Source organism: Theropithecus gelada, chromosome 13 (assembly GCF_003255815.1).
Source record: "Theropithecus gelada isolate Dixy chromosome 13, Tgel_1.0, whole genome shotgun sequence".
In the NCBI taxonomy this organism is placed as follows: Eukaryota; Metazoa; Chordata; class Mammalia; order Primates; family Cercopithecidae; genus Theropithecus; species Theropithecus gelada.
Window position 1 is genome coordinate 59,120,526 of NC_037681.1, and position 24,122 is coordinate 59,144,647.

Genomic DNA, 24,122 nt, shown 5'->3' on the forward strand with positions numbered 1-24,122 from the left:
CCTTCCTTTAACAGTGTGCTTTTTTCCACTCTGATTAAACTTCTTTATCTCGCCATGAACCAATCATAAACAGTTCCCGCACTGGCGGTCCTCCACGGTGCACTGGTCTAGAGGACTGTCCAGAAGCACACCCGAATGGTTAATGTTGCAGCCTGTGGTGTCAAATGTCACCTGTGTTGCTTCCCCCTTCACAGCCCCACTTCCCTCCTGTGCTGCTGAGGCCTGGTGAGGAGTATGACCACACCACCTGGTTCAAGTTTTCTGTGGCTTAAGAAGGTGTGAAGATATGATCCAGTCCAGGGCTAGGCTCAGCCGCCTGTCTCCTGTCCAGAAAAAAGGTGAAGATTAAGAAGCTTTCAGAATGATTCTATGGATTAAAATCATACAAATGGTGGCTGTCGTGAGAATCAGTCTGGGTATTGATTTCCTTTTCCAGTGACTGGCTCCAGGCCATGTCTAATGACCAGCTCGATTCCCTGTGCAGTTCAGAGGGCAAGTGAACCCAACCAACGATGTCGTCATCTAAGCCCTGATCCTAGCCAGGGACTCCCATGCTGCTGTTGGCTCCATCTCTCCACGCTGCCTCTTTCAACTTTTCGCCCTTCCTTTCTTTAAAGCTATTCTCGCATTGCTTTTGTTTCCTCCTCCTTCACCTCCAACTGCTGTCAGCAACACTCTGGAGTTTTCAAATGTCACGTTAGCTCACCCTGCATGCTGGGAGATGGACCTGTCTCTATACAGCAGTAGATGATTGATAAGTGAGGAAACTGAGACTTAGAGAGGTTGAAGACCAACAAGCTAATAAATAAAAAGTTGAGGCTGGGCACGGTGGCTCACGCCTGTAATCCCAGCACTTTGGAAGGCCAAGGCAGGCGGATCACGAGGTCAGGAGATCGAGACCATCCTGGCTAACACAGTGAAACCCCATCTCTACAAAAAATATTAGCCGGGTGTGGTAGCACGCGCCTGTAGTCCCAGCTACTTGGGAGGCTGAAGCAGGAGAATCGCTTGAACCTGGGAGGTGGAGGTTGCAGTGAGCCAAGATTGTGACATTGCACTGGGCAACAGAGCAAAACTCCATCTCACAAAAAAGAGAGAGAGAGAGAAAACAGCTCTCTCTGTCTCTAGGGAGAGGGAGGGGACTTCCAAGAGGAAAAGGCCTGCAAGAGCCTTTGGGTTGACTGAGAAAGCACAGCCAGGCCAATGCTTGGGAAGAAAGGCAGGCAAGCACTGGAGACAGGAGATACTAGGGTGAAGAGAGAGCCTTGCCTTTCACAGCACAGTGAGCATGACATTGCACCAGGGACAGAGGTTGTGTTATATGACAAGGCTGGGGGCTCCTTCTTTCCTAGACAATCAAAGCATCGGTGATGGGTTTTGGTTGGTGATTTTGAAAAAAAAAAAGTATGTTATACTAATATATACTGTACTGAATTGAAATAAAACCAAAATCTGCATCTTCAAAAGACTTGTTCCTTTACTCAGCTTTAAGTCTCTCAGGCGTGGACCTTTGGGAAATGGACCGAGAATATGGATGTGCTCTGGATTCTACGTTGCCCTCCAGTGGGAGCCCCGGCATTTTCCTGCCTAACAGGAAAGCTATCTCAGTGGAAGTCGCTTTCCATACTTCCTCTTTCTTTGTAACCGATAATAAACCAAAGATCTTGTTTATTTTTCAATTCATTTCGGCATGGATTTTCTGAGCACCTGCTCTGTACACAGCCCTCTGCTGGGTCTGTGAAGGGGTTCGAGTCAGGTGTGATGCTGCCCACGACAGCCCGTCAGGTGGGGCAACGTACTCAGGTGTCTTCTCACTGGTGAGGTTAACTTTGGTGACTTGAGGCTGCCTGCAGGTCTCTCCACTCTTAAAGTTACCAATGTATACATTAGCCAAGAGGCCTCAGAGATGAACTGTTAAGCTGACTGCAACCCAGCTACCAATTTGATTAAACTGTTCGATGCAGGGTTCTCATACTCTGGGTGCCAGCAATCATTTAGGAAATCCCAGAGAAGAGAATGAACGTTTTCTTATTCACAAGTGCAGGGTTGCCAGTTGCCCCTGCTTTCTGTATCCTGACCAAAAGTCACAGAGTGCCTTGACCTGTGTCCCCTAGCCAGCTGCAGGTTTTTCCCAGCAGGCTTGAACCCAAACCGGGCGTTGAACATTCCCAGGCACTGATAAAGCTGTCTAGGTTGTTCCCTAAAACACTAAAAGAAACTGGCACTGGGCCGGGCATGGTGGCTCACGCCTGTAATCCCAGCACTTTGGGAGGCCGAGGCGGGTGGGTCACCTGAGATCAGGCATTCAAGACCAGCCTGGCCAGCATGGTGAAATCCCGTCTCAACTGAAAAAAAATACAAAAAAATTAGCTGGGCATGGTGGCAGGTGCCTGTAATCTCAGCTAGTCAGGAGGCTGAGACAGGAGAGTTGCTTGAGCTCGGGAGGCGGAGGTTGCAGTGAGCCAAAATTGCGTCACTGCACTCCAGCCTGGGTGACAGAGCGAGATTCTGTCTCAAAAAAAAAAAAAGAAAAAGAAAAAAGAAACTGGCTCTGGCCCTGAGCCAAATTCCTTAAACTGTCAGAGAAACTCCCTCACTGCTGACATACCTGGGCACAACACTCCTTTTCTCTCTCAGCGATTGCTGCAGCACTCTGTAAGGAAGTTCCTCTAATACATGCTTTGGATTGATCACCCTGGCGCTTAGAGCTTCTTTCTTTGGAATCCCAGCCGGCCCTATCTCGAGACAGCTTGGAGCACTCCCTGGTGGGGTCTCCCCTGCTGCCACTATGGGGACAATTCCAGCCCTGGATCCACTGAGACAAAACAAAGAAATGTAACAACTACAAATTAGTTCTTAGTGTAACGGCCTCTAGGTTTGAGAATGCCAAATTAATTAATTTATTATTAATTAATTAGCCAAATGCTTTGTTTTCTTCTGTCCAAAAAGAGTATTGTTTTTATAAGAAGCCAAGTCTCCAGGAGTCCAAGTAAGGATACTCATCGCCTGTGGGGCAGCTCAAATAAGTTACTGGCATTTAAATTAATGGTGTTTATAAAAGCAAGTAAAAAGGCGGCCAGACGCAGTGGCTCACGTCTGTACTTCTAGCACTTTCGGAGGCCGAGGCGGGCAAATCAGCCAAGGTCAGGAGTTCAAGACCAGTCTGGCCAAGCTGGTGAAACCCCGTCTCTACTAAAAATACAAAAAAAATTAGCTGGGCGTGGTGGCATGCGCCTGTAATCCCAGCTACTCAGGAGGCTGAGAGAGGGGAATTGCTTGAACCAGGGAGGCAGAGGTTGCAGTGAGCTGAGATCTCGCTACTGCACTCCAGCCTGGGAAACAGAGTGAGACTCGCCTTAAAAAAAAAAAAAAATTGGCTACGTTTGTCACACCATGCATCTGAGGCAAGCAAAAATTTGGAGAAACTCTTTTTGTGGCAGCAACCAATCTGTCCTTTTTCATGAAACACACGAGAACTTTGCTTGAGAAGCCCTTCCATGTGCTTATAAGACATAGATTGTGACGTGTGACAGCATGTGAGCATAACTGTGTGATTTTATAAAGTCTCTGAAGGCCCCAGCAAGAAATAAAATTTTAGAAGGTGCTTGGTGCAGTGGCTCATGCCTGTAATCCCAGCACTCTGGGAGGCTGAGGTGGGTGGATCACTAGGTCAGGAGTTTAAGATCAGCCTGGCCAAGATGGTGAAACCCCGTCTCTACTAAAACCACAAAACTTCGCCAGGCGTGGTGGTGGGTGCCTGTAATCCCAGCTACTCAGGAGGCTGAGACAGAGAATTGCTTGAGCCTGGGAGGCGGAGGTTGCAGTAAGCCTAGATTGCACCACTGCACTCCAGCTTGGGTTACAGAGCGAGACTCTGTCTCAAAAAAAAAAGAAGTACAAGGTAAGATGTAATATTAAAATAATTGCACAAACATTGCTGTAAAGATTAAGATGTCATGCTGTGGAGGTGGAACTGGAGAGTTTACAGAAAGTAGAACATGAAAAAAATGCAGGACTACCAGCACAGGGCAGGAAGGAAGCCCGGCATGTGTCCTGGTCCCTGGCCAGTTCCCATTTTCACTCTTAACCATTTTAAGCAATTGGATCACCAGTTTTCAAGAGGCTGTTTGGACAGGAGTACAGTCCTTTTCCAATCAAGGCATTTCCTGCGTAACTCAGTTACGCAGGTCATCGTTAAAGTCTCAGATGCTTTGGGCAGCACTTCCAGCTATAGTCAGGCAAGGACGTCAGCAAATCCTCTCCTTATTATAGTTCAAGCAATTAAAATGCTGAAAACATTTGGCAAAACATTTTTTTTGTTTGTTTAGAGATGGGGGTCTTGCTATGTTGCCCAGGTTGGTCTTGAATTCCTGCCCTCAAGCAATCCCCCCTCCAGCCTCAGCCTCCTAAGTACCTGCAACTATAAGCACACACCACTACTCCCGGCTCAAAACAATTTTGGTGCTCTGGAAACAGACATAAAACCTTCCAGTCTGAGATATGTTGTCTGAAAAACTACTGAGCTTTGAGTAGGAATAGTGGGAGTCTGCAGTGTTCTTGCCTGGGGCTGTTCCCATCCCCCTCACTCCTCCAACTCAGTAATTATGAAGGTTCTGCGGAGGACGAGCAAGCAGCTGTGGTTGAAAGAGGGTTCACTCCTTTTGGAGGTGTGAGTGGCAGCCATATCCAAATCATCGTCAATAGAAGTAACGATCCCAGTGCTGTGCAGGCAGGAAGGGCCTATGGCTCTACTGGCCTGAGGTTGCAGTCATGGCTGCAGCAAGCAGATTTTTGGCTGATCGGAGGCTGGGTGCATGTGCAACAAAGATGAAGGGCTCAACAAAAAGTAAAACTCAGGATAAACTTGAAAGCAGCCTGAATATTAAAATTACTCACCTGCCTACACACAGACCCATCAGCAGAGGGCAGAAGTCTGACTGGTTGAGGTATCAGCACAAACTCTCCAGAAAGTGGCTGCCCCCTAAGCTGTGCAGACACAAGGCAACCCCCTAGAATTTTAAAATAAGCATAAGAAGCTGGACATAGTGGTTCGTGCCTGTAGCCCCAGCTACTCAGGAGGCTGAGACAGAAGGGTTGCTTGAGCCCAGTGTACTACGGCTATAGTGTACTATGATCCTATCTGTGAATAGCCAACTGCACTCCAGCCTGGACAACATAGGGAGACTCTGTCTTAAAAGATAAACACAATAATGTTGAGGGGGAAAAAAAAAACAAACCTGGAGATTATAAAAAGGAATCAAGTAGGCTGGGCCTGGTGGCTCACGCCTATAATCCCAGCACTTTGGGAGCCCGAGGCAGGCGGATCACCTGAGGCCAGCAGTTTGAGACCAGCCTGGCCAACATGGCAAAGCTCAATCTCTACTAAAAATACAAAAATTAGCCAGGTGTGGTGGCGCACACCTGTAATCCCAGACACTTGGGAGGCTGAGCCAGGAGAATCGCTTGAACCTGGGAGGCGATCTCAGTGAGCTGAGATCGCGCCACTGCACTCCATCCTGGGTGACAGAGTGAGACACTACCTCAAAAAAAAAAAAAAAAAAAAAGGAGGTGGGGCATCAAGTGAAGAGTTTGTTGAAAACAGTACAATAATGCATGAAAAGTTAACTAGAGAGGCCAGGCACAATGGCTCACACCTGTAATCCCAGCACTTTGGGAGGCTGAGGCAGGCGGATCACTTGAGGACAGTAGTTCAAGACGAGCCTGGTCAACCTAGTGAAACCCCATCTCTACTAATAATACAAAAATTGGCCAGACGTCACCACATGCCTGTGCCTGTAATACTGGGAGGCTGAGGCACAAGAATCACTTGAACCCAGGAGGCAGAGGTTGCAGTGAGCCAAGATCATGCCACTGCACTCCAGCCTGGGTGACACAGTGAAACTGTGTCTCAAAAAAAAAAAAAAGTTAACTAGAAAGACTCAGAAGTAGATTTGAGACAGCAAAAGAAAAAGTGAACTTGAAGGTAGAGTAATAGGAATTATTCAATCTGAAAAACAGAAGAGATTGAAGAAAACTGAACAGAACCTCAGAGACCTGTGAGAAAATAGGCACATGAGTGTATGTGTAATGGGAGTCCAAAGAGAGGGATAGAAAAAATAATGGCAAAAAACGTCCAAATTTGATGAAAACCATTAATCTATAAATCTAAGAAGCTCAACAAACTTCAAGATAGTGATTCCCATCTAGGTACATCAAACTGTTGACACATTTAAACTGTTGAATGTCAAAAGCAAACAAAATTTGAAAGCGGCAAGAGAAAAATGACTCCTCGCTATAGGGGACCACCAGCACCAGTACAATGAACAGCTGACTTCTCATCTGGAACAATGGAGTCCAGAATGCAGTGGAATGACATGGTCAAAGTGCTTCAAAACCAGAGATTCAATTATCACCCAGAACTATCCTTCAAAAACAAAGGTGAAATAAAGACTAGAGAATTCATTGCTAGCAAGCCTGCCTTATGAGAAATACTGGAGGAAGTCCTTCATACTGAAATTACACCAGAATCCATGGAAATAAAGAAGATCAGAAATAGTAAATATATGGATTAAAAACAAAGATGCTATAATTTTTCATTTATTATCTTAAAAGATGTAAGATTGGCTGGGCATGGTGGCTCACACCTGTAATCCCAGCACTTTGGGAGGCTGAGGAAGGCGGATCAAAGGTCAAGAGATCGAGACCATCCTGGCTAACATGGTGAAACCCTGTCTCTACTAAAAATACAAAAATTAGCTGGGCATGGTGGCATGCGCCTGTAGTCCCAGCTACTCGAGAGGCTGAGGCAGGAGAATCACTTGAATCCCGGAGGCAGAGGTTGCAGTGAGCCAAGATCGTGCCACTGCACTCCAGCCTGGCAACAGAGTAAGACTCCATCTCAAAGAAAAAAAAAAAAAAACGTAAGATTGCATAAAGCAATAATTATAACACAGTATCGAGTTTAGAATACATAAAAACGGCCGGGCGCAGTGGCTCACGCCTGTAATCCCAGCACTTTGGGAGGCCGAGGCGGGAGGATCACGAGGTCAGAAGATCGAGACCACCCTGGCTAACACGGTGAAACCCCGTCTCTACTAAAAATACAAAAAATTAGCCGGGTGTGCTGGCGGGCGCCAGTAGTCCCAGCTGCTCGGGAGGCTGTGGCAGGAGAATGGCGTGAACCCAGGAGGCGGAGCTTGCAGTGAGCCGAGATTGCGCCTCTGCACTCCAGTCTGGGTGACAGAGCGAGACTCCGTCCCCCCTCCCAAAAAAAAAAAAAAAAAAAAAAAAAAAGTTCACTTGAACCCAGGTATTTAAGGTTGCAGTGCACTCCAACCTGGGTGACAGAGCAAGACCCTGTCTCAAAAAAAGAAATAAATAAATACCAACATTGCATTTAGTCACTATGTCTTCTTGTCTTCTCCAGCCTGTGGCAGGCTTTCCTTGCTCTTCATGACCTTGGAACTTTGAAGAGTTCTGGTCAGGTATTTTGTAGAATGCCCCTCAGTTTGGGTTTCACTGTCGTGTTCTAATGATTACATTGAGGTTATGGGACTTGAGGAAGAATGTCACGAGAGGTGAGGTGTCCTTCTCCGTGGATCATGTCAGCTGGCACAAAATGTCAATATGAGATATCACGGGTTGATGCAAACCTTGATCACTTCATTAAGATGATACTTGCCAGGTTTCTCCNGCGAAGGTTGCAGTGGGCAGAAATCACGCCATTGCACTCCAGCCTGGACAACAAGAGCAAAACTCTTGTCTCAAAAAAAAAAACAAAAACAAAATTTCTGAATAGAACGTTAACTTTTTTTTAAAGATGATTATTTCCTTGAGCACAGTGACCTCTACTGGTACTAATATAAATTAAAATGCCGTTTCTGTTTTTTTCAGTTTTGTTTCCAGCATGGGATCATTTGGAGACAGAGAAACCTAGAGGACACATAGTAGAATCCTTCTTTGAAACACGTGTGAGTGCTGCTACTTCCTTATTATTATAGAATAAACCAAGCCAATCTTCAATAACGAAAACCACTTCCAGAGCAGTGGTTTTCAATTCTGGTTGCATATTAGAACCAAGGGAGAGGCGAGACACTGTGGCTCACACCTGTAATCCTAGCACATTAGGAGGCTGAGGGTGGTGGAATGCTTGAGCCCAGGAGTTCAAGACCCACCTAAGCAACATGGCGAAACCCCATCTTTAAAAAAAAAAAATGCAAAAATTAGCTGGCATGGTGGCACGTGCCTGTAGTCCCAGCTACTCGGGAGGCTGAGGCAGGAGGATCACCTGAGCTCAGGGAGTCAAGTGATCATGCCACTGCACTCCAGCCTGGGTGACAGATGCTTTCAGAAAAAAATCACCAGGTAAAATGTTTAGATTAATACCCAGGCTTCACCACCCTCAGTGATTCTTTCATTCAAATGTCTTTAAGCACTCTGGGTGATTTTAGTCTGCAACTAGCAATCAGAACCACTGACCTAGAGTAAAAGTTTTCCCTACTATGATCTCATTCACCAATTTTATGGTGTGTAAATGTGTTTGGCTAGAATTTGCCCCCTGGCTTCACAAAGCACTTCAAGGAATGAGTCCTGGAGAAGTCGGTCTTCCCAGACCAAAAGTCTTATCTTAGTAAGGCCCTGGCAACCCTACAAATAATCTTGGTACCCAAGATCTCCAGGTAAAAATTGTTTTGAAAGTTGTAAAGTTGAAGACAAATGTCTAAACCAGGGGCTGGCAAATATTTTCTATAAAATGAAAAGGAGAGAGTAGATATTTTAGGCTTTGTGGCACTTTGTTACAACTACTCAACTCCACTACTGTTAGCACAAAAACAGTCACAGCCGATAAGCAAACAAGTCATGGCTGTTTCCATAAAACTTTATAATAAACACTACAATTCAAACTTCACACGATTTACATGTCATAAAACGTGAACAATTTGGGCCGGGCGCGGTGGCTCAAGCCTGTAATCCCAGCACTTTGGGAGGCCGAGACGGGTGGATCACGAGGTCAGGAGATCGAGACCATCCTGGCTAACACGGTGAAACCCCGCCTCTACTAAAAAATACAAAAAACTAGCCGGGCGAAGTGGCGGGCGCCTGTGGTCCCAGCTACTTGGGAGGCTGAGGCAGGAGAATGGCGTAAACCCGGGAGGCGGAGCTTGCAGTGAGCTGAGATCCGGCCACTGCACTCCAGCCTGGGCGACAGAGCCAGACTCAGTCTCAAAAAAAAAAAAAAAAAAAAAAAAAGTGAACAATTTTTTTTCAACCACTTCAAAATGTAAAACTTGGCCGGGCATAGTGGCTCACGCCTGGAATCCCAGCACTTTGGGAGGCCAAAATGGGAGGATCACTTAAACCCAGGAGTCCAAGAACAGCCTGGGCAACAAAGTGAGATCTCTACGAAAAATAAAAAATAAATAAATAAGCCCAGTGTGGTGGTGTATGTCTGTAGTCTCAGCAACTCGGGAGACAGGTAGCAGAATCACTCGAGCCCAGGAGTTCAGAGGCTGCAGTAAGCTGATTGTACCAAGGCACTCCAGCATGTGCAACAGAGTGAGAACCCGCCTCAAAAAAAAAAAAAAAAAAATGTATGCTGAGGCCAGGCACGGCGGCTCACGCCTGTAATCCCAGCACTTTGGGAGGCCAAGGCGGACAGATCACCTAAAGTCAGAAGTTCAAGGCCAGCCTGCCCAACATGGCAAAACCCATTTCTACTAAAAGTACAAATTAGCAGGGCGTGGTGGTGGGCACCTGTAATCCCAGCTACTTGGGAGGCTGAGGCAGGAGAATCACTTGAACTCAGGAAGCAGAAGTTGCAGTGAGCGGAGATCACGCCACTGCACTCCAGCCTGGGTGACAGAGCAAGACTCCTTCTTAAAAAAGAAAAAAAAAAAATCTATGCTGAAAGAGCATTTTTCAACTTGAGATTGGTAAAAATCAAGTTTGATAGCCCATCAGGTAGGAATTGATTCAAGGAAACAGGTACTCCTATACACTGCCATGAAGGCAAACCAACAATACCCAGCAAAAATCATAATGCACATACCCTTTGACTCAGCAATTCCATTTCCGAGGATGATCTGGATAAGCATGTTCACCTGTCAGTGGTGTACTGTAGTTATTCACTGCAACACTAATTTTTTTTTTTTTTTTTTGAGACGGAGTTTTCCTCTGTGGCCCAGGCTGGAGTATAGTGGCACGATCTCAGCTCACTACAACCTCTATTCAATCGGGTTCAAGCAATTCTCCTGGCTCAGCCTCCCAAGTAGCTGGGGGATTACAGGTGTGAGCCACCGCACCGGCAAAAAAAAATTTTTTAATTAAAAAAAAAAACTGATTCCTCATCAGTGCTAGGCTATAAGTTTAGAAAGAATGAGTCTGGACCAGCACTTTTCAAATCAGTATCTATTTGGCAGTTCCAATCACAGAAAACAAGTGGGAGATGCACCAAAGCTTATTTTGAGATCAGTAACAGGGGTGCCAGGTTGCATGTGATGTAAGAGAGCCCAGACAGCCCTCTTCCCAAGGGTAAAATTTGTTTAAAACCATTTTTGCCCCTACCCCTCCTCCATACCCTTTTTAGCCTTTCAATGCTCATTTCTAGGACGCTGCTAGCTGCCCATCCTAAAGCTACAGGATTAATGCCTCCTACTTTTGGCTGAGAGCTCCCACTTCCAAAAATTAAGTATCAGGATTATTTGTTCAATCTCTGCAGATTTATTGTTCAGTAAACTTATCTTTATATAATACAGAACAATTAAAGCTAACCAAGTGCAACAGATAAATAAGCCTGCCAATTATACACATAACTTTATACCAACCATAATTCAGCCAGTTGTCAAAATTCCAAAAACAAAGAATCCAAATAACTTCCAACATACTAGCGATCAAACTACCAAATAAACTTGATGCAGACCAGTATTCCCAAGTTGCAATGGTATCCAATGACTTTGCTGAAATGCATAAAATGGACAAGCCTAGGTATCTGTGCAACCAGCAGGGTTTGTTTTTTTTTTTGTTTTTTTTTTTGTACCAAGGCTAGAGAATGCCTGGTAAAAGCTTGACCAGAAAACTCTCAAAAGTAACTGTTACTGCCCTACTATTCTTAATATATTTAAAATCTGAATAAAGAACCTACTGGCTATAACATTCTAAGGTCTACCAGATGCTACCAAAAAAAAATTAGCTACATGGAGTGTTGCTAAATATAGCTGAGATTTACAAAACCACTTTAGTCTCATTGACATTTCTGATTGACATCTTTAATTACTTTGCACCAGCCTGGCAAAATAGAAGAATGTTGGTGGTTGGGAACTGCAAAACCTAGCTTGAAGATTACCAGGTCTTTGCTCAGAATAAGACAATCCATTTGAATACAGGAGGAGTATCTGGGCTGGAAAATTTTGCAAAGCTGGTTTACATGGTGTTTTGTCCCTATTTCAGACAATTCCTCAAACATGCATTTTTTTGGTATAAAACTGGTTATAACTAATGTAGAAAGCAAAGAAACGAAAGACCATTGAGTAGAATTCCCCCTATGTTGGGGAGTTCTAATTGACACTATGCCACCTAGTAGTAGCCTGAAAGCTGCAATTAGTATAAAGATCATCCAGAAATCAGTTTCTCCCTATTTGTCATACATTTAATCACTTTTGCTTAGTTCCTGTCATGCTCATTTACAGACAGATCAGCGGTCCCACTAGCCTGACCACTGATCATTAGTTTGACAATACCTACTAACACCAACTTCAAACGGATTAGCTAACTTAAGGATCTGTCATGATGCATTCATGCTATATTATAGGGGACTCAAGGTCATCTTACCCAAAGCTACAAGGGTAAAATTTAATTTTCAAAGTCCCTTAAGATCCTGGCCAAGTTTTATGTATAGAACAGTTAGTGATGTTCAAGACTTAACCAACACCTTTCAATTCTGAATGTAGGTCTGTATGAATAAGGTTAACAATTATAACGTCTGACTCTGAAATTCATCAAATTGAGAAGTGTTAATATTGAACACGAATCAAAAATCTAGTTAGAAACATTTTATTTAAATGTGCCAAATAAAAACCCACATTTTCAGACCATAGGATGTTAATACATTCAACAAAAATTTATATTATCTTACTGCTGTGAATTTACAGAGTAGTAATCCAGATCCATTTTGATTAGATGGTTGAATTATCTTTCCTAGGTTACACTTTACAGACATCACAAATCCCTTATAATAATGTAAACAAAATAACTTTTCCCTAAAGGGTGAACTTGAGAGCTTCAGTCCATTCTTTCAGGACTTGCACTTCTGCGAGGACTTCCTGATGGGGAACGACTAAAAAGAAAAACATTAGGTTTGGATCCAATTAGTGTCAATTGAAACTCTCATGTACACGTACTAACTTTCAATAAATTCAAAGGTAGCCTAAGGTACTAATTTCCTATAGCAAAGACCTAAAAATGTCATGAGACTTACATATTCATCTTTTGTCCCTGGCTTAAGATTAGGCTACCCTGGCCGGGCACGGTGGCTCGCACCTGTACTCCCAACACTGGGAGGCCGAGGCAGGTGGATCACCTGAGGTCAGGAGTTCAACACCAACCTGGCCAAACGTGGTGAAACTCCGTCTCTACTAAAAATACAAAAAATTAGCCAGACGTGGTGGTGGGCCTGTAATCCCAACTGCTCAGGAAGCTGAGGCAGGATAATCGCTTAAACCCAGGAAGCAGAGGCTGCAGTGAGCCAAGATTGTGCCACTGCACTCCAGCCTGGGCGACAGAGTGGAAACTCCATCTCGAAAAAAAAAAAAAAAAAAAATTAGGCTATCTTCCTTGTCAAAATTGGAAGGTCAACTTGCAGTTAAATATGACAACTATTTGAAGTTTTCTGGTCATTAGCACTATGCAGGTAACTATTTGCAAGACTTTTCTCCTCACTTTGTATCTATTACATGTGGGGAAAAGGCATGTTTCTTAGCAAAATTTCTACCCAGTACTCACAGGACCAATCACATCTTAATAATCACACTAACATTTCATGACTAAATATTTCCAGCTAAAGTATAAACTAATGTTCTTGAATCAAGAAAAGCAATCATTTCAGAAACTTAGCATATTATTTTAATCTATATAGCACCAATTCTCCAAAGAGCTCAAAGACTGCAAAGCAGTAAGCAAACAAATTCTGCAGAGGCCACACTTGACAGGCAAGATCTGGCAACAAAACATTTAGCTTACCTTCTTTTTGGAGATGGAGATCTGGACTTTGATCGGCTGTCAAAACATGAGAAATTCTATTAAAGAAAGAGTACTAACCAATCCCTTTCTTGTAGTCACCAATACCGTAAAACAAACCCCCAAAAGGTCCTAAGCTTAAAATGTCAGACTGCACTTAAACTGAAAAACATCCTACCAGTTGTTGCTAACAAAGGCCAATCTTCCAACAACTGTTTTTCAAAAAAATGAATCAATTACTGTATCATGATTAATCTTTTACATTGCATATTAATTTCAGGATGCTTCTCCATGCACCTATCAGTTCTAACAAGGGCCTCTTTAATATAATCCCCAAAGTCACAAACGTCTTTCTCACTACAGTTTTACATTCCCTTTTTCAGGGAAAGTAGTCAGTAATAAATAGGACATACACAAATAAGGTACTGTGTTCCCACTAACAACTAAGTTTAGAGTTAACACTTAAAATTTCAACAATTAAAAAACACTTTGAACTCTTTGGATATTGGTGCCATATAACTAGAAGAGCATAATCAAATTTTTACCCTACCTGCTTCTTGGTCTTGAAATAGACCTGGATCTTGATCTTGACCTCGACGGGGATCTTAATAAAAAAGTGAAAAACACAATTATATCAATTATCCAAAGGAATTTCCTTAAACAACTACTCAACACTGTATTAGGTAGGTTAGGCGTAGAGAAGCTAAGACTAAGCAAGATACAACACTTGCCTTATTCTAAACACACTTTCAAACAAACTGTTACGAGACATAAGGAACCACCATTTCAATTACTTGTTTCTATCACTCAGCTGGTTACAGTTCCTGTACAGGAATATTCTCAAACACTGTGTAACATCCAAGGGAAACACATGGTTTTCATTTGATAAGACTGGTATGAAGGAAGCAAAACTAACCTCACTTAAGGCACAGATTCCTCAGCTGGGCACTGTGGTGCACAATGGTAGTCCCAGCTACTCAGGAGGCTAAGGCAGGATGAAAATAACCAGACCCCAGCTAGTGTGGTGGTTCACGCCTGTAATCCCAGCACTCTGGGAGGCCAAGGCATGTGGATCACAAGGTCAGGAGATAGAGACCATCCTGGCTAACATGGTGAAACCCGGTCTCTACTAAAAATACAAAAATTAGCTGGGCATGGCGTCGTGCACCTGTAGTCCCAGCTGCTGGGGAGGCTGAGGCAGGAGAATGGCATGAACCCAGGAGGCGGAGCTTGCAGTAAGCCAAGATTGCGCCCCTGCACTCCAGCCTGGGCAACACACAGAGACTCCATCTCAAAAAAAAAAAAAAAAAGAAAATAACCAGACCCCTGAACTGAGACTAATTCAGGTGATAAGGCCAGACGAGAAGAAAGCCACCACTTAGTAAGGCTTTACGTTCCTGGATCGTTACGTTTGAGAGCCATCAATTTGTCAGACAAACCAAATCGGACATATCTATCTTTTAAATATATCTAATGAGATAGTTCATAGCTTTCTCAAATAGACCACAAGATTCAGAGTTCCTGCATTTAAAGGTTTTGTGCTACTAAACAGCAATTTAACTCCCAGTAGCATTCTGTACCACTGTTTTATCATTGATACAGATAATATTGTTGGGCCAGGCGCGGTGGCTCAAACCTGTAATCCCAGCACTTTGGGAGGCTGAGGCGGACAGATCACAAGTCAGGCGATCAAGACCATCCTGGCTAACACGGTGAAACCCCGTCTCTACTAAAAATACAAAAAATTAGCTGGGCGTGGTGGTAGGTGCCTGTAGTCCCAGCTACCAGGGAGGCTGAGGCAGGAAAGTGGTGTGAACTCAGGAGGTGGAGCTTGCAGTGAGCAGAGACTGCACCACTGCACTCCAGCCTGGGCGACAGAGCGAGGCTCTGTCTCACAATATTGGAATATTATTAATTACATATTACAATACTCATTTTACAATTTTTTCCACTCTATCTCCTTTTAAGGCCGCCTACAAAGAGTAAAGCTCTGGTTCTTAAGTTTGTTTTTTCAGGTCTCTGTCCAAAAAAAAAAAAATCCACATTCATTTGTATGTACACACTACTGCCCCAACTTTCCAGTGTCTCCAATCAACCCCATCATTCCAAAACTGAGAAATGTTTCTACTTGCTTCTAATCTCTTCCTGGTTCTAACAGGCCTTTTTGTCGGGAAAATCAATTACCATCTTTCAGAGCTAGTATCATCTAATCTGAAGCCACAAGTTTATAGCAATACGCCTATCCAGAGTGTTCACTAAAATTGTGTTGCTTTGGACCTTTCTCTACCACCACGGCCTCTCTAACAAGCCTTAAAATCTCTAGTAGCCCTTTTCTTCATCTGTAAAACTAGATTAATATTTATGTTACAAGTTACATATCAATTCCAAACTTTTACATTTCAAATATTCCCTGAAATAATCCATTTGAATTATGTCTTTAAGACACTCTACTGCTGTGAAGATGTGAACAACCCAAACACAAATAAGAAAAGAAAGTGTTACATACTGGAAATACCTCGATCCTTTTATAGAACCAGACCTAGATCTTCTGAGTGAAGCTGATCTTGATCTACGAAGAGAGATAGATCTTGATCGTCGAGGAGATGCTGACCTTGACCTAAAATAAAGAACTTTAAGTCCATCTCCATATTTTTTTTTTTGGCCTGTTAAGACTTCAATTGGGGAACGGTGCAATGGCTTATACCTGTAATCCCAGCACTGGTCTCAAGCCCAGGAGCTTGAGACCAGCCTGGGAAAGAGTGCAAGACCATTTCTACAAAAAGGAAAACTAGCTGGGTATGGTGGCAGTGCCTACAATCCCAGTTACTCAGGAGGCTGAGGCAGGAGGACTGCTTAAATCCAAGAGGTCAAGGCTGCAGTGAGTCGTGATTATGCCACTGTACTCTAGCCTGGGTGACAGAGCAAGACCCTGTCTCCAAAAAAATAGTGAGCTTTTTCTTTCTGTATTGGACTATCAGTGAATTTAATAATAATACAGAAAGACTTCAATTAAACAAGATCTCACCTCCGTCCCCTGCTCCTGCTGCGTGAGCGAGAGTATCGCCTTCCTCTGGATCGAGAATGTGATCTAGACCGTGACCTATTTTTCAAGTTAGAGAAAAAACAAAATGTCAGACAATAACTCGTTTTTAAGAGTTTGTGTGCCTCTGCTGAAATCAAATCTCAAAACTATTTAAATTTAGTGTCTCATTTGGAAATAAACTCTGGGCCTATTAGTTGTTATTTTTTTTTTTTTTTTTTTACTACCTAAAAAAAGATTTGTTAAAAGCTGAATTACAACTTAGAATTACATAATATAAAACACTGTAATGTGTATTTAAAATAAACCTTGCAAGTTTGCAGGTCGACCCTCTTTGGCCCATGGTCTAGTAGATCTAGACGATCTAGAAGTATCTATAGCCGATCGCTGCATCTAGATGTTTTCTTCAATCTAACGACGATCAAACTGACAGCCAAATGAGCCAGGTGAGGCTTGATTGACGCAAGAAGATTTTTCTAGTTGGGAATGTGGTCAATCTGGTGTTCCTCTTTCTAAACCGGAGGGGGGCCCCAATTGTAAGCCAAATTTACTGTTACGGCGATCACCGTCTCAAATTTTCTGCCCTTTAAAGAATAAGGTGAAGCTAGGTGTAGATGACTCGAGGGGATCTGGCCTCTTATGCTGATCACCTCAAGGTCTAGGAGGATCTTAATTGTCGGATTTGCAAGGCGCCTCAGCATGATATCATAAGGCTCGTGACATTCTGAATCAAGGCGACTGACTCAAACGAAGAAACCTGAAAGGTTTTGACCAGGTTGATTATTAATATAGTAACATTTTTTTAATTAAACAAAAATTGTAAAATACACCTGTACAATTAACATTCAAGTTTATAGAAAAACACTAGTTTCTGCCTTGCTAATAAAAGAATTACTTGATTAACTAGAATACCAACCATTCCTTTATTAAAATAAATACCTGCTTCTTCTTCGCCGGCTGTAACGATGACAATCATAGGCATAATGTCCCTTTTCGCCACACTCATAGCATCTATCATTTGGATCAAAGGGACGTCGGGCAGGTGGTCTATCAAAACGTGATCTCCGAGGCATGCCTGTCGATAGTTCAACCCTCACTCGGGAGCCACAAATCACTCTAATAAAAGTAAATTAACAAAATTCTAAAGTTAAAAATATATTCAGGACTTCTAGATTTAAAAAGAACTCTTTCCAACCACTCCTTCCCCCTCACAAACTTTGGCGGTCTTTACTAAGCCCTAACTCCATCTCCGCTATCTTCTTTAACCTTCGTGTGCCTTTAGCAAGTAACACCCTGACTAGCTATTTAAGGTCTCTTCCAGACTTCAGTATCCAAGCTTAGCACTAAGTTTATTATCTAGCCACAGTATATTTTAATGAACAGAAGTTTCATAACATCTTACTTACTTTCCATCCAGTCCTCGTACTGCATCTTCTGCATCTCTAGGATCTTCGAATTCCACAAAGGCAAATCCTGGAGGATTTCTCGCAATCCATACAGTTCTTAAAGGACCATAATAACTGAAAGCCCTTTCTAACTCTCCTTTGCCAGCGCCAGTTCCCAGGTTACCAACATACACCTTGGTTTCTGTTTAAAAACGCAAATAGAAGAATGTACGTTATGCAAAACCTGACCCAAGTTTCAATCAATTATTTGCCTTAAAACGGGCCATCCTCAAGATTGGGCAAAGCACATTAAATGCCCTCTATCCAAGATTGAACTTAGTCCTAAAACTGGTGAAAGTCCGCAAATCCCTGAAAAACTAGACTTTTGACAAAGTTCTTAACGTTCTAAATAATGCGAAGTGACCCTCCCGAACACAGAGATGCGTGGTAGGATACACCGAGGCGTGGGGCGGGAGCCTGCCCGGCCCCGCCCATGAGTCCCGGGCGCACGGGGAGCGCGCGGGCCCGCAGCGGCAGCGGCGTCGGCGGCGGGAGGGCCTCGGTAGGGGCCGGGCAGGGAGAGCAGGGCTGCACCAGCTCTCTTCCTCCGCGGCAACCGCCCCAGGCACAGGCTCGCCCAAGACTCCAGCTCCCCGCCCCAGAGCCATAAACCGCGCTCGAAAGAACTAAAAGAGAAAAAGAAACCAGCCGCCAGTCGCAGATTACGTCCCCATTCCCATTCCGCAATTTAACCGATTGTTTGACGAGAACACGCAGCTCACAGCTGTCAATTTCGTTCCTTCTCAAACACAACCACGATCTTACAGCTGCGGCCAGATCTGTCCGCTGAAGTGGCGGGAAAGCGCTGAGGAAATGCGCCACCACGGTCGTCAATGTGCGCAAAATGGCAGCCGCCGCCGAGGGCGGGGGGAGGGGGGGGCCGCCGGGCGGCTCCGAGAAAGGCAACGCGAAAACCGTGATCTCAACCCTGCTTCAGGCTGGATTGGGCCACAAAAATGCCCGAGAGTACGGAACTCGGCAGAGAGGTACACCCGCCATCCTCTGTCTCCCTTCAGCACCCCGCCCCCGCTGCCTCCAGCTTCGTATGGCGTGCGCCGAAGCCGCCATTACGCACGCGGAATAACCGTCTCCCAACCGCCGCGCCAACCCTACGGCCTCGCAGTGCTCATACACCCACAGCAACGTCCCTCACCGGACTCCAGCCTCTTACCTCCTCCGTACCGCCCGTAACGCGACATGATGACCGACCCGCGTGCTCGGCTCTTCAGCTCGCAGCGCCCAGGGCTCGAGTGACGCAAAAGCTGACACAGACCCACACCCGCCAACAGTCCCGGCGGCACTACGAGGAAGAGCCCGGGTTCGCATTTATATATGCGGCCGCTGGGCTCTGCGCATGCGTCATCCCGTTGTTCTGCGCGGCACAAAGGAGCTGGGCGGAAACAGCCGAGAAACGACGCGGAAGGAACTGAAGAAACGAACACGCGGGTCATGGGCGGAGGGATACGTTTCCATGGGAACGCCACGATCTCGCCCGTAAACCTGAGACCTTCCCCATGCTGTCCCGCCCCCTCCTCTCCCCCTTTTCTACACCCTCCTTGTCTTCCTTCCCGTATCCCTACCCCCTGCCTCCATTCGTTTTCCCCAGTCTAGGGACCCTCAGCCTTAACAATCTTAGTACGGATGCATTAGACCGGCCTATGAAAGGCTGTACCATTTAACCGCTGATGTTGCAGCCGTCGCGCCTTTCCGTTTGGGGGACCTGGCCTAGTCAGCTACTCTGTGATCTTTGGGGCTCATCAGAGGTAATCGAAGGTTTGGCCCTGGTGAAAAGTCCATGAGCCCCGCCATTCTGAGTGGTGGTTTTTACACCATAGGCTTTAGGAAGGATGACGCACCAAGGGACTGGTGGTAAAGCCTCCTGCCCTGCACGCCCCCTCCAACTTCTTCTCAACCAGTCACCAGTTTGTCACCACCACGGTCTGAGTTCTTGGAGTCTGAAAGACAAAGGAATAGAGCTGTGGGGTCCCGCCCCCCGCCCCCCCCCCGTTATATTGAAATTGTGACAAAACCCTGAATGTTTAAAGCATTTTGGGCAGTGACAATTTGGAAATTATTTGCATCTGAAGCTCAAAGTAACTGATTTGCACTTCCTAATGCTTTCGTTTTGTAACACGTGTGATCCACCAATACTCAGATCCTGAGGACTGGGACTCATAAGTCATCTTTTTGTATCTCCACTCAGTGGAAATAGCAGCCTTGCGGCTCAGCCACTCAATAGTACCAAATAAATGCTAAAACTTCTTTACATTAGAATTGCTCTAGACACCAACTACAAATAGAGAAATAGTTCTTTTTTGCTAGAAACATAGACATTACATCGTAAATTCTTGGAATACACAAAAGTTGGAAATGTACATAAAAAAGGACATCTTTAGGTATTTGCATTTTTATCTTTTTCATCTTCAGCAACTTCATTTGGTGTGTATAGGTGTGGAATGTAAAGTACAGGGAAAGGAGGCCTAGTTGGTGAATAAAGCATGGATTCTCTCCAGGTCATGCTATGATTTTCTGCATATTTTTTAAATAGATTAAGTTATAGAGAGAATTAGTCTGTCTCAGGAAAATCTCTAGGAAGGAAATAGAAGCTCTGTAGAGTATATGTGTTCTCACTTAGTCTTGGTGATTTTTGTCTTAACAAGGTTCTTCTCAAAAGAATTAAACAATAATTATAAAGACTATATAGGGGCTGGGCGCAGTGGCTCACGCCTGTCATCCCAACGCTTTGGGAGGCCGAGGCGGGCGGATTGCCTGAGCTCAGGAGTTTGAGACCAGCCTGGGCAGCACAGTAAAACCCCGTCCCTACTAAAATACAAAAAATTAGCCTGGCGTGGCGGCGTTTGCCTGTAGTCCCAGCTACTCGGGAGGCTGAGGCAGCAGAATTGCTTGAACCCGGGACGTGGAGGTTGCAGTGAGCTGAGATTGTGCCACTGCACTCCAGTCTGGGCGACAGAGCAAGACTCCGTCTCAAAAAAAAAAAAAAAAAATTATATAGTCACTGAAAGATAGAATATAAATTCTGTACAGCCTTATTTCTTCTGTTAAGAAGCTATGAAAATTACTGTTGAGGCCAGGCGCAGTGGCTCACACCTGTAATCCCAGCACTTTGGGAGGCTGAGGCTGGTGGATCACCTGAGGTCAGGAGTTCGAGACCAGCCTGACCAACATGGAGGAACCCTGTCTCTACTAAAAATACAAAATTAGCTGGGCGTGGTGGCGCATGCCTGTAATCCCAGCTACCTGGGAGACTGAGACAGGAGAACTGCTTGAACCAGGAGGCAGAGGTTGCAGTGAGCCGAGATCGCATCATTGTACTCCAGCCTGGGCAACGAGAGCAAAACTCCGTCTCAAAAAAAAAAAAAGAGCAAAACTCTGACTCAAAAAAAAAGAAAATTACTGTTGAACCAAGCATAGATAACTGCTTGAAAGACAGTGCATATTATGCTGTATAATTCCTAATAAACCTCAATAAACTTTTTTTGACTCTGAATACAAAGTCTAGGTCGGGCTTCGTGGCTCATGCCAGTAATCCCAGCACTTTGGGAGGCTGAGGTGGGAGGATTGCTTGAGGCCAGGACTTTGAGACCAACCTGGGCAACAGAACTAGACCCGCATCTCTACCAACAAAACAAAAAGTCTATAGCTGTACTAAAGAAATTTCTAAGCAAGTAATAGTAAATAGAAGCAGTTTTAAAATTTATAACCAATTGCTTTCAAATTCTGATTCACAGACATGCCTGTCTTGGAGACAGGTGTTCAGTAAACTAATTACATACTATTTATCCCTATGAAAGCAGGGTCAGTATAAGGCCAGGCTTTGTTAATCTGGTTACCATGAAAAAATCATAGTACTGTATACTATTTCCACAGACTATTCTACTTTCTACTGAACACTCTTTCTCTAAGAACAGGCAACCAATTCTTTTCATTAAATGTCAATCCAAATCAGGGAGATTTTACTGTGCAGAGAACTTTCATTCCTGCTAATTCTTTTTGAATTCACATTCACCCACATAAGTTTCTGCCTCTGGAAATCTGTGTTAAATTTAGATTACATTCTCAGATTGTTTGAATATGAAAAGTACTTAATTCAAATATTGTAATATTTCCTAATATGAAGTATTAGTTGTTAACATGTTACTACTGTTAAATTTTAACAGTATTATTAGTTTAGGAAAGGGGAGTAATTCATAAGCCTTTTACAGCAGCCTTCAAAATGTATCCGCATTTTCTACATTTGGTATTTCCAGATAAATATTAAAGAAAAAGTTCCCTTTTTAATCTTACTTCTCTCACCATTTCAGTTTCACTTTTAAGTCATTATCATCATTATTATCATCACTTGAGCTTGAATGTGAAAACGTTAAAACAAGAAAGGAAAAACAAATTTAAACCTTTTGCACATTAATCTTTTTTTTTTTTTAAGGCAGGGCGAGAAGTGGGCAGACCTCGGACTCCGCCTCCTGGACCCCAGCTTCCCCCTCTGCCAGGCCAATAATCTATTTTTAATATAAATAAGTAGCCTATGCTAACAATTACTAGTCTTTAATATGTATCTATGTATGTGCTCTGTGTGTGTGTACTGTAGGTCAAGTCAAACAGCTATATTCAGCTTTCTTTACTTTTTCCACATTTCATGATTTTCTGTTTCCTCTAGAATGCTGTTAGGACATTCTGGGAAGGAAGAGGCATGTTCATAATTCTTTCATACTGTATTAAGAAATTAATTTCTCATTAGCCAAGTACTGGACAACTGTCAGTACTAAAAGATGAGAGGCTAGAGAGAGAGAGCAATAGTTAAACAACTGCAGTGCTCTGACCAACTTCAAGAGTGAAACTAGGAAAAGGAATAATGTGATGTAGGAATGCCCCACTGGTACAAATACTACCTAAATGGATGGTTTAGGTGTGTAAAATCTAGGTAATGGTAAAGTTTTCTAAGGAATGTTACATTGTATTATGAAATGGCCAGGTGAGGTGGCTCATGCCTGTAATCCCAACACTCAAGGAGGCAGAGGTGGGTGGATGGCTTGAGCTCAGGACTTCGAGACCAGCCTGGGCAACATGGCAAGACCCTGTCTGTAGTATTATTTTTTAAATAATTGTATTATTTATTATTATTATTTATTTATTTATTTATTTTGAGACAGAGTTTCACTCTTGTTGCCCAGGCTGGAGTGCAATGGCATGATCTCGGCTTTATTGCAACCTCCACCTCCTAGGTTCAAGTGATTCTCCTGTCTCAGCCTCTCGAGTAGCTGGGATTACAGGCATGTGCCACCACACCCAGCTAATTTTGTATTTTCAGTAGAGACAGGGTTTTTCCACGTTGGTCAGGCTGGTCTTGAACTCCCGACCTCACGTGATCCGCCCAACTCAGCCTCCCAAAGTGCTGGGATTACAGGTGTGAGCCACCCCCTCCCCGGCCCGGGGGCTGCTTTTCTAAAGAAGGAATAAGGATATTTGTGCATAAAAATACAATAGACTGAGCCCAGTGGCTCACACTTGCCATCCCAGCAGTTGGGAGGCCAAGCGGGAGGATTGCTTGAGTCCAGTTCAAGAGCAGCCTGGGTAACATGATAAGACCCCCATCTCTACAAAACAATTAAAAAACAATGCCAAAAGCAACAGTAAACAACCTTCCATGGTATGTAACCAGACAGAATAATTCTAGGACACAGTGGCGTGGGTTTTTGTTTGTTTGTTTTTGAGACAGGGTCTGTCTCCCCCATCCAGGCTGGAGTGTGATCTCAACTCACTGCAGCCTGGAACTCACAGGCCCAAGGGATCCTCCCACCTCAGCTTCTGAGTAACTGCATCTACAGGCATGCAACAGCACTCCTGGCTTTTTATTTTTTTGTAGAGATGGTTGGGGCAGGGGAGATGAGGAAGGGAGTCTCACTATGCTGCCCAGGCTGGTCTGGAACTCCTAGGCCCTTTGGTCTCCCAAAGTGCTGGGATTACACAAGTGAGCCACTGCGCCTGGCCTCTTTTTTTTTTTTTTTTTTATTTGAGATGGAGTCTTGCTCTGTTGCTCAGGCTAGAGTGCAATGGCATGCAACCTCCGCCACTCTGGTTCAAGCTATGCTTCTGCCTCAGCCTCCCGAGTAGCTGGGATTACAGGCACACGCCACCATGCCTGGCTGATTTTTTATATTTTTAGTAGAGATGGGTTTCAGCACGTTGGTCAGGCTGGTCTCGAACTCCTGACCTCCTAATTCACCCTCCTCAGCATCCCAAAGTGCTGGGATTACAGGCGTGAGCCACCGCGCCTGGCCCCATGAATCTTTTTTAAAAAATCACATTCAAGACTGGGTGCGGTGGCTCAAGCCTGTAATCCCAGCACTTTGGGAAGCAGAGGCAGGAGGATCATCTGAGGTCAGAGTGAA

At 44.2% G+C, this 24,122-nt stretch overlaps 2 protein-coding genes across 6 annotated transcripts in view; one reads left to right on the forward strand and one right to left on the reverse strand.

Moving 5' to 3' along the window:
• Positions 1-1,085, forward strand: part of GALM (galactose mutarotase) — a 73,316-nt gene extending 72,231 nt beyond the window's left edge. Inside the window, exon 7 of the mRNA XM_025405671.1 lies at positions 195-1,085. Coding sequence (XP_025261456.1) covers positions 195-272 — 78 coding nt within the window. The 3' untranslated portion in view covers positions 273-1,085. The remainder of the gene's footprint in view (positions 1-194) is intronic.
• Positions 1,086-10,696: 9,611 nt separating this feature from the next.
• Positions 10,697-19,145, reverse strand: SRSF7 (serine and arginine rich splicing factor 7). 5 transcript variants are annotated; one of them, XM_025405676.1, is made up of 8 exons: positions 18,887-19,145; positions 17,677-17,857; positions 17,210-17,386; positions 16,256-16,330; positions 15,737-15,799; positions 13,781-13,834; positions 13,234-13,269; positions 10,697-12,331 (listed from the first exon to the last, which is right to left on the reverse strand). In XM_025405676.1, the coding sequence occupies exons 1-8, from the start codon at positions 18,912-18,914 to the stop codon at positions 12,277-12,279; spliced, it is 669 nt and encodes a 222-aa protein (XP_025261461.1). In that variant the 5' UTR covers positions 18,915-19,145; the 3' UTR covers positions 10,697-12,276. The 5 variants fall into 5 exon arrangements, with proteins under 5 accessions (XP_025261461.1, XP_025261458.1, XP_025261457.1 ...); XM_025405673.1 differs by having other exon boundaries at positions 15,746-15,847; XM_025405672.1 differs by having other exon boundaries at positions 15,737-15,847.
• Between the last annotated feature and the right edge of the window lie 4,977 nt (positions 19,146-24,122).

Bases quoted from the DNA above. Each gene is read 5' to 3' on its own strand.
- SRSF7 (XM_025405672.1), bottom strand. From the start codon at position 18,914: ATGTCGCGTTACGGGCGGTACGGAGGAG. The intron at 17,858-18,886 runs GTAAGAGGCTGG...GTTTTTAAACAG, and splicing joins TTACGGGCGGTACGGAGGAG to AAACCAAGGTGTATGTTGGT. The intron at 13,270-13,780 runs GTAGGGTAAAAA...ATGTTTTGACAG, and splicing joins ATTTCAAGACCAAGAAGCAG to CCGATCAAAGTCCAGATCTC.